This window comes from Bombus fervidus, chromosome 9 (assembly GCF_041682495.2).
Source record: "Bombus fervidus isolate BK054 chromosome 9, iyBomFerv1, whole genome shotgun sequence".
Classification (NCBI taxonomy): Eukaryota; Metazoa; Arthropoda; class Insecta; order Hymenoptera; family Apidae; genus Bombus; species Bombus fervidus.
In genome coordinates this window covers 13,214,518-13,224,339 of record NC_091525.1, presented here as the reverse complement: position 1 = coordinate 13,224,339, position 9,822 = coordinate 13,214,518, and the positions used below count along the sequence as shown (strand labels likewise).

At 28.9% G+C, this 9,822-nt stretch overlaps 1 protein-coding gene across 2 annotated transcripts; it reads left to right on the top strand.

The window, feature by feature from the left end:
* The first annotated feature begins 58 nt into the window (after positions 1-58).
* Positions 59-9,497, top strand: Slmb (beta-transducin repeat containing E3 ubiquitin protein ligase slmb). 2 transcript variants are annotated; one of them, XM_072010769.1, is made up of 9 exons: positions 59-541; positions 5,073-5,307; positions 5,401-5,587; positions 5,651-6,107; positions 6,225-6,598; positions 6,680-6,758; positions 6,837-6,990; positions 7,094-7,141; positions 7,286-9,497. In XM_072010769.1, the coding sequence occupies exons 1-8, from the start codon at positions 488-490 to the stop codon at positions 7,102-7,104; spliced, it is 1,551 nt and encodes a 516-aa protein (XP_071866870.1). In that variant the 5' UTR covers positions 59-487; the 3' UTR covers positions 7,105-7,141; positions 7,286-9,497. The 2 variants fall into 2 exon arrangements, with proteins under 2 accessions (XP_071866870.1, XP_071866869.1); XM_072010768.1 differs by having other exon boundaries at positions 6,837-7,023.
* Positions 9,498-9,822: the final 325 nt, after the last annotated feature.

The window sequence follows — 9,822 nt, the reverse complement described above, 5'->3', positions numbered from 1 at the left end:
TTGGAAATTTTGCGTATGGTGCGCCATCAAGTTGATTTTAAGTTAAACAGAAGCAGTGATGAAGTCGGTGGTGTAAAATGGTGTTAGTGCTTCTCGTGAGCTTCTTATCTTGATGGTTGGTCGTGCATATATCTTGATGAATTTTGGAATTCATTTGGATATTTCGTACGTTTCTGAAGGAGATTAACATTAAATTTCTCATATTGTTCACGTATAGGATTTTAATACACATTTTCCATATAAATTAATCGTTATATCAGGTTTCTTGGATTTGTGAAGTGACATAGTTATTTACGAGCTGTTGTGTTGGTGAAATGTTGTCTCAACTTCCTGTACATGGCGAAGACTCATGAGCGTCGTCAGTCGTGTTGAATAGTCAAACGCTAGTGTTCAAACTGTGTTTTATCCTTTTTACAAGAATTTTTCCAGCCAAATTGATCCGGTTGTATCATCTGAATCAATTATATTGTGCCAGTTGTGTGTGAAAATGATGAACATGGAAACGGATGAGATTATCGAAGACACAAACACGAATCTTCAGGTACGCAACACATAGTAGTATTTTTGACCTGAAACCTACCGCCATCTTATGTTTCCTTATGATGGAGAAATTCACTAATATTTTATGATCGACCGTTATTTTCTGCAAAGCTTATATTCGTTAATATGCACTTCCCAAAGAAAATTATTAATTATAGAAATATCTTATGTATACGAGAGGTTATAGAATACGATTGCGTGCTGTCATATATGATCGTGGTCATTTCTCTAAACTCTTTTATATCAAGATATTTATGTACATCTAATGACAGTTACCTTATTATCTTGACGGAAATTAAGATTGCATCACTTTTAATTTCTTTTATTTGATCAAATCAATAATAGTATATATTATGTTATTTGCAGAATATTACAAATATTTAGATTTGATTAGAATCACAGATATATCTTAAACAATATGACTCGAAATATTTATATATTCTTATTTAAACAAAGTATAAATTATACTTACTATGCCAACGTATGATTATTATTAAATTTTTACTATAAATATTTCAATATTTATTCGTATATTCGATTCATATTATTACTTTTGTTTGAACAACATACCTTTTCTTAAATTTTTTATTTTTGTAAATTTCTAACATAAAATAAGAATATTTACAGCATAAAATGTAATGATCTTATTTTCAGATTGTTAGAAAATCGTAATATTAACTTGTTATTTACTAATTTATTTTTTAATTTGTTATGTTATTGTACAGTTGCTACACATATTTGATCGATAAATTATTAGTTAGTTAATATCGAACTAGCATAAACTTGACCGGACACGATTGTCTTCGTTGTCAGAACAAAGGATAGATCGTTTAAACATAATCCTAATCTCCAAGCTTTGCAGACTGGAAACAACCTACTACATGATCAATGTTTTAATTCCCTTCTTACCTTTCCTCTCTTGTTTCTCCTCTTTTACAATCTTTATTTTTTTTAACTCCCCTTTTTAAATTTTGTGCTAATTTTGTGATAATAATCATCGTAACAGTATTGTAAACGATTGAGTAGAATCTACAGTTTAATTCCCTTAAATTTATTTCTTTATACGAGTTCACAATCGTTATAAAAATTAACGATTAATCTTTATTGTCGATTTTTGTCGTTTAATGTTACAGTGATATTGATTTGTACGTACAATTGGATATAAGCCAAAACTGTCTAGGAACGAATAGTTTGCAATTTTTATCTTCAACTGCTGGAATAATTTAAAAAAAATTTGTTGCTTTAATATTTGTTTGATACGCATTATTTATTACAATAATGATTAATTATCTTCAAGATAAAATATAGAATGATTAGTCTGTAGATGAATACAAAGATTTAACGATCTATCCGTGTATCGTGTTTAAGTTAAACTATAACACGTGTACTTCGAGGAGACCGCCAGAGAGAAAGAGGAGGAATCGATTGCAATCCTTGCGTCAGATCTTGTGAATTTATGTAGTATCGTTTTTATCAATACATCTTTTACTTTGTATATAGATACAAATATAGAGATTTTAAAAGATAAATATAAATTTTTTCTTACATATTTCACATTTACATAATCTTTAATAGAGTTTATATTGATAGAAAAAGACATATACGAGTATATGTGTATAATTAAATTTGTATAATTAAAGTTATATCTATCATTATCTTATTAAAGTATGTTTGTCGTTGGCCAATGTAAATGAACTTTATATTGTGTTGTCAAGTTATAAGTACGTGACTTGCCGAAAAAAAGTATTACTCTTCTATTTAGTGCTAGTGACTCATCATTCCGGTTTCACTCGTTACTACATTACCATGCGCATTTTTAATTTTCTTTATCGTTTTATTCTCATCCAAATATGTATAAAAAAAAATAAAAGGTAATAACTACTTAAGAATGACGAGAAAGTGATGCATCGCAATTATCAATTTGCGATCTTTATACAATTTTATAAACTCAAATATACGTGAATTTTTGTACATTTTATTCTAGAAACTTATTGTTCTTAGAACTTTCCTTTGTCTTATATTTATGGGGACAAAAAAGTGTTCTGAAATTTAATGCCGTAAGTATTCATAATCAAGGATGACAGGAAATTCCGAAACGTTCCCGTGGTTCATTGTTACATGCTTCGAAATGTACATTATTTTTCATGGGTTTTTTCCACATAATAAACTTTATGTTTCTATTGATCGATGCGTCTCACTTTCACGTTTAAGAATATTTTTCTAATCATACGTGCATACACGTAAATCTATGTCATGCATCGATTTCAACATGCCTATGATATTTATTATTGATAAACGATAAAAAGCAAAGCACTAAAAACCACAAGATATACGAACATCTTTTCCCACAATTCGTTCTTGATTGTCTTTTATTTATAATCTGGCGCATATGCGAATGCCAGTGATAATAAGTTAGATAGTATTTCGAAGAACTACCGACCAATATGATTTGCTGTTATCGATATCAGAATATTATTTTTTTATCCTATATACAACCGTATTAATCTGTAAAAACTAATAAAGAACGCTTTATCAGCATTCCAGTGCATGTAGGTATTAGTATTAATTTCTTTATGAAAATTTTAAATTTATTATAATATTTGTATTATACATTTACTTGGAAGTTTTCGCGTTTTGCGTGACTACTTGCTAAAATGGAGAGAACACGTAAGGGGTACGAAGACAAAGAGATACAAAGAGCATAGATTCGACACGAGTTCGCGATCCCGTTATACTGGAACACCGTACTGAGAAACATTTTCAGATGATCGAGGTGTACTCCTCGGTCGCCAGGACTCTTCAATGTTGCTATGCTACCTTTTACAGTCGAGTGATCATGAGATCTCAAATCGAAGAATCATACTATGCACAATACACACATGTATATTTATATATATAATAATAATAATAATAATATATATATATATAATTATGCATTTTATAGAGTTTCGTGTGTTGGTCTTTATAAAAAGACACATTGATGGATGTTTTATTTTTATCATTGAAGAAATGCGAAAAATCAAATTTGAGTTTCTGGTGAATGATATTACGGGGATACATAATCTTGAGGCATCTAAAAATAACTTAAGATTGCGAATAATCTTTTTATAAGTAATTAAAAAGTGAAAAATTCAGATTCCTGTGGATGATACAAATTTAGCCTTTAATTTTAGTTTGTAATTTTTTTTTTTTTTTTTTTTTTTTTTAAGAAATCTGTTGCAAAATGATGAGGTTATTTGTCATATTCGAGACCTCTTCTGCTAGAACGTTCGATGGCTATCCATCATTTCGAGGGAAGCAAGAACATTTAAAATAAAAGATAATAAAGATAAATTTTTAATTTTTTCAGTCAGCTATTGGTTCATACATAGTAGATATCTCATAGTATATATATATATGATATAATTTGAATTATATTTTCTTGCGGGAGACAAAAGATTGCCTTGATTATCTTATTTCTTTTGCTTTGTGAAACTATTTTGCATGACAGGATTTGCCTGTTCATCTCTGTAACTTCATCAGGAGCTTTAATTTTGATAAATTGTTTTGGCACAATATTTTACGTGCTTAAAACTCGAAGAAACTTAAAACAAAAAAGAATGTTTCTTTTTCTTGAAACTATTAGAGTGATTTATGCCCTTAAAGGTAGTGAGAGATGATATATTTCTTCGCTATTGCCATTACGATGTTGCAAACGAGTTTCAATCGTTTGGATTTTCAAATATAAATGTTTAACTTCTATTGCGAAATATTTAATAAGATATGCGTCTATTATGAGTTTTCGCTTCCAGAAGTAAATGGCAAGCGCTAACAAGTAGGCCAGACACGAAATATTGGATTAGTGCAGGTCACGGTCCGTTGATACAATTTTCTTTATACAAATCGTTCGCTAATACGAATTAAGTAGCAAGACATTTTCTTTTCTTCTCTTTTGTTCTAATTATAAATTTTATTACAAATTTCAAATATTGCAATGAATTATTTAAATCAAGAAAAATAACAGTATTACTGTTCCGTATTTTGCTACAAATAATTGTGTATTTAGTTAATAATTTTTAAGTATTTTATTTGCGATTTTATTTTAAAGCATGATCATCAATAAATTATATTTATAGAAAGTACCGTGATTCAAAAAGGACAAATCGCATGTTCGAACGTCAATTTCTGTGAGCGTTTAATATTGTTTTGTATAGTATAGTCTATCTGAGGTCAAGAACCTGATACCACACTCTATCTTAAAATACATGTGTCACCTAATAGTTTTGCTGCTGTTTTATATAATACTTATAACTATTACGATTTAATTGTATTATGTATTAAACAGTTTTTAAATATACAATAAAAAATATATCTGAGTATCTTTATATGCATCCCTCAAAGTATATAAAATATTTACAGTATAATTGATCAAGGTATATCTTTGCATTCTTATCAAATCTGAACTAAATTTAAATAAAATAATGTTTTAAAAGTATACTTTTTCAATTAGGAAAATCTTTATAATGTGTATAATTTTTATAATGTTTTTACAGTATCCAATAACAATACTTTATGACCCTACTCGCAAGAAAGAACTGCCATCTGGGGTATCTGCACAGTATAGGCAAGAAAAGGAAACTTGTATGAAACTCTTTGAGAAGTGGAGTGAACCCGAACAAGTTAACTTTGTTGAACAATTGTTAACAAGAATGTGTCATTATCAGCATGGTCATATCAATGCATATCTGAAACCAATGTTGCAGAGAGATTTTATTTCTCTATTACCAAGTGAGTATTTCTGTCGAGATACTTTTATTTAATTATTGGAATATATATATATATATAAATTAGACCTTTTATAACTTATATTTCTGTTATCAGAAAAAGGATTGGACCATGTGGCAGAAAGTATTCTTTCCTATCTAGATGCTGATTCATTGATTGCTGCTGAATTAGTATGTAAAGAATGGCTCAGAGTAATTAGCGAAGGAATGCTTTGGAAGAAATTAATTGAATGCAAAGTTCGGACTGATTCAATATGGAGAGGTCTTGCAGAAAGGAGAGGATGGTTAGTTAATATATTCTATGAAATCTCATTCTGTGGTATCTGTTTATTTATTAATGTTTTTAGGATTCAGTATCTGTTCAAGCCAAGGCCGGGGGAAAGCCACCCAAATCACAATTTCTATAGATCTCTTTATCCCAAAATAGTTAAAGATATTGATAGTATAGATAACAATTGGAGAATGGGAAGATTTAATCTTCAACGAATAAATTGTAGAAGTGAAAATTCAAAAGGTGTTTACTGTTTACAATATGATGACCAAAAAATTGTCTCTGGTCTTAGAGACAATACAATTAAAATCTGGGACAGAAGTACACTACAGTGCATTAAAGTCTTAACAGGACACACTGGTTCTGTTTTATGTTTACAGTATGATGACAAAGCAATAATATCTGGTTCCTCTGATAGCACTGTAAGAGTTTGGGATGCTAATACCGGAGAAATGGTTAATACATTGATACACCATTGCGAGGCAGTTCTACATCTCAGATTTAATAATGGCATGATGGTCACTTGTTCAAAGGTCAATAAACTTTTTATATATTTAGCTTATATTTTAATACATCATATTTCTATATTAAATTAACATATTTTTGTGTCCCATAAATTGCAAAAATAACTATTTGTTAATTTTATTTAGGATCGTTCAATTGCTGTATGGGATATGACATCACAAACGGAAATTGCATTAAGAAGGGTATTAGTGGGGCATAGGGCAGCAGTAAATGTTGTTGATTTCGATGAAAAATATATCGTTTCTGCTAGTGGTGATAGGACTATTAAAGTATGGAAAACATCTACTTGCGAATTTGTGCGAACATTAAATGGACATAAACGGGGTATAGCGTGTTTGCAATATAAGGATTGCTTAGTAGTTAGTGGTAGCAGTGATAATACGATCAGATTATGGGATATTGAATGTGGTGCGTGCTTACGCGTCCTAGAAGGACATGACGAATTGGTCAGATGTATTAGATTTGATAGCAAGCACATAGTTAGTGGAGCTTATGATGGGTAAGTAAAGAAATTTTTAAATTGTATGTTATGTTGTCTTTTACAGTATTACAATAACATGTTTATTGCTTTATGTTATAGAAAAATTAAAGTATGGGATTTGGTGGCTGCACTAGATCCACGTGCTCTAACTAACTCGCTTTGTATACGTACATTAGTGGTGAGATATTTTACATACTTTATTTGATTCTGTCCTATAAAAAGGCTTTAATAGTAATAAGATATATCTGCAATATAGGAACACACAGGTCGTGTATTTCGTCTTCAGTTCGATGAGTTCCAGATAGTATCGTCGTCGCACGATGATACAATATTAATATGGGATTTTCTGAATTTTAATCCATCAAATGGATCTGTATCATCTTGTGGGCCTGCAGCAATAAATGCATCAGGTGTGAATCAATCTGATACTAGATCTCCATCTCGTAAGTACGATGAGAAAGATCTTTTTTCCATGTACTTGATATTTTCTAACATTATGAATTATTTTTATAGCATTTGAGTGACGCATCCCTATGAATATTCCTTCATTGTGATATAATTGTAAGTTTAATATACTGTTTAAGATAGAAGATAAACTCATATATGCTTATAAATTTGCGTTCCTTTCTTTTTCATAATTATAAAATATTTCTTGCTTGTTACTATACTTTGTAGAGATATGTTATATCCGTATGTTTGTTTCAGACAAGTGATTAGTGAGTGAGTTCAATGTGTTCACGGTAGTGTACGCAGGAAATGAAGAATCAGTGTCCAGTGTGAACAGCGCCTAGAAAAAAAAGAAAATCTCAGCAAAACACGGTCATTGATTTTGGTTTATTATTTGCTGTGAAAAGCAAAAGAAATTCTCTCAATAATAGGATATATATGGGGTGACACATAAAACTACGAATTAATTTATATGCGCTTGACGCACTGCGTTTAGTAACGAACAGTATAATTAAAAATCACATAAATACATCCCATGGATGTAAACAATTGTTTGCTTTGGCCATATTTGGAATTCTTCTACGCTCTATGACATGATAGAAGTTGACCACTTTCCTACTACTATGAAAAAAAGACTTACGATACGTAAAGAAAATGAAAACGTTTTTAGGCTGGATACACTTAATAAGATGGTAGCTGTATTATAGTAAATTAATAATTTCTTTTTTTTAATGTAATTAATTTATAGTAAGGAGATTGTAAAATGCCGTTTGATTGGAGTACTTATCTGGTGTGAATGTGGACATTCAAGTCTTGATATGTGGAAGGATTATTATAATTATCATATTTCATTACCTTTTAAATCTAGCTAATGTGAATTACTATACCCATGTTTAGTATTATAGATGTACAGCCGTTAATCGAAGACATAGTAGTTTCCATGGACATTAATTTTATGAAATTTATATTATATATTGAAAAGTAAATGGAAAGCTAATAACCTCTGCACAGTCATTGATATAAAATACCATTTGCATTTAAAATATAAAGTTTCATTATACCGAGATGTAAATATTGATTCATAAAAAAGCAATATAGTGACTCTGAGGTAATCTTAGCTGCTGTGAAGAAATTATTGTGTTTTGACTAATGATCTCGGATCATATGTTTCAACTTTTGTTTAAGCTACATCACATTTTCAATTATAAGTTATAAGTGTGCTCTGAACAATATTATATGAGTTAAAATATAATTGTCATTTTCGAGATTTTATAAATGCTATCAACGACATTATTTTTATTCCTATGGTAGTAGTAGCACTAAGAAAAATATGTTTACTTATTGATATATTGAATAATAGAATAAACATGATATCTTCTCAAATTTTTCACGAAATAGTAATATATATATATATAAATATATATACATATATATTTCAGTAAATATTGCGACAGTAATTCGATATTTTGACCACATTGAAAAATTCAAAGCCAAGCTTACAAATATGTAATCCTTGATATTGATTTCAATACATATATTTTAAATTTTATACAACATAGATTTTGCATGAGAATTAAATTGTGAATATGTGCTTAAAAAAAGAAAAAAGAAAGGAATTAAATATCACAGATAAAATATGTCAAGTTACTTGACTTTTGCATTACATAAGTAACAGATAGTATATTTAGTAGTACTTGTACATTATTCTAATATTATACAAATTTTTACATTAAAAGTAAAAAATATTATGCAAAATTATGAACTGCATGTAGTCAAATCGGGTACAAAGAATTGTGATTTTTAAGCTAGAATGGTGGCATGAAAAATTTTCTATAACTTTATGGTATGTATATATGGGACTCCAGTGCAAACATTACTTTTGTAGTATGCAGCATGTTCTCAATTCATAAAATTTAATGAAAAACATAGAGCATAATAGAGAAAAATAGTGTAGCTGTGACAGTTATTAAGATAATCTCTTTGTAAGCACATACTTCATTATATTACAGCTATCTAAATACGTACATATGTAGGTAGTATTAATTATATATTGCTGTTTCTTGGATTCCATTTTGGAATGTAAAAATATAAGTATATATATTTTTTATTTAGATTGGGGTCTTAAAATACTTCAGTGAATCCAATATGTAAAATTTCTTTATACGAAAAATTGTTTATTTCATAGTAATTATGATAATTATTTAGAGATAGAAAATACAAAGCCCTGAGATATTTAATTTCTAAAAGTTTCGTAAAGAGCGACAATGTGTTTTATACATAATTTAGTTTTGATCATAACGTGAATGTTACATTTGTTCAAAATAATATTATGACAAGAAGTATCTTTAAGAAAACATTGTGATGTTTATTGTTAATATTAACATAAAGTTTCATGTATGAAATTAATTACACAAGAATAATATGAAGGCTGTGGAAAAGCTATACTTGAAATACAATACCTATGCAAGAAGATGCAATTTTAATGGAAACAGTATCCATCATTATCCCTTAAATTTAACATACTTTCGTCAAAGTCAGATTATGATTAATAGAAAATTTATTTTGAAATGTCATATTTTTTATAAACATATTGAAGCTGTAATCTTTTTGAATTTAAACGTACAAAGTTTACTGGAAGAATATGTACTATGCTAGTGTTAATGATCAAAGCTATTATATATTGATAAAATTAATATTTGCATTACAGATTTAGGTAACATTTTCAATATTTATGGTCGATCTGTTACCTGCATTTAATTATTTTTCGTTAAAACTAGTATTTCACGATACAGTTC

What these genes read in the sequence shown, in the direction of transcription:
- Slmb (XM_072010768.1), top strand. Translation starts at nt 488, where the DNA reads ATGATGAACATGGAAACGGATGAGATTATCGAAGACACAAACACGAAT. An exon ending in TGATGGTCACTTGTTCAAAG is followed by an intron (nt 6,108 to 6,224) that starts GTCAATAAACTT and finishes AATTTTATTTAG; the next exon opens with GATCGTTCAATTGCTGTATG. An exon ending in TTTGTATACGTACATTAGTG is followed by an intron (nt 6,759 to 6,836) that starts GTGAGATATTTT and finishes TCTGCAATATAG; the next exon opens with GAACACACAGGTCGTGTATT.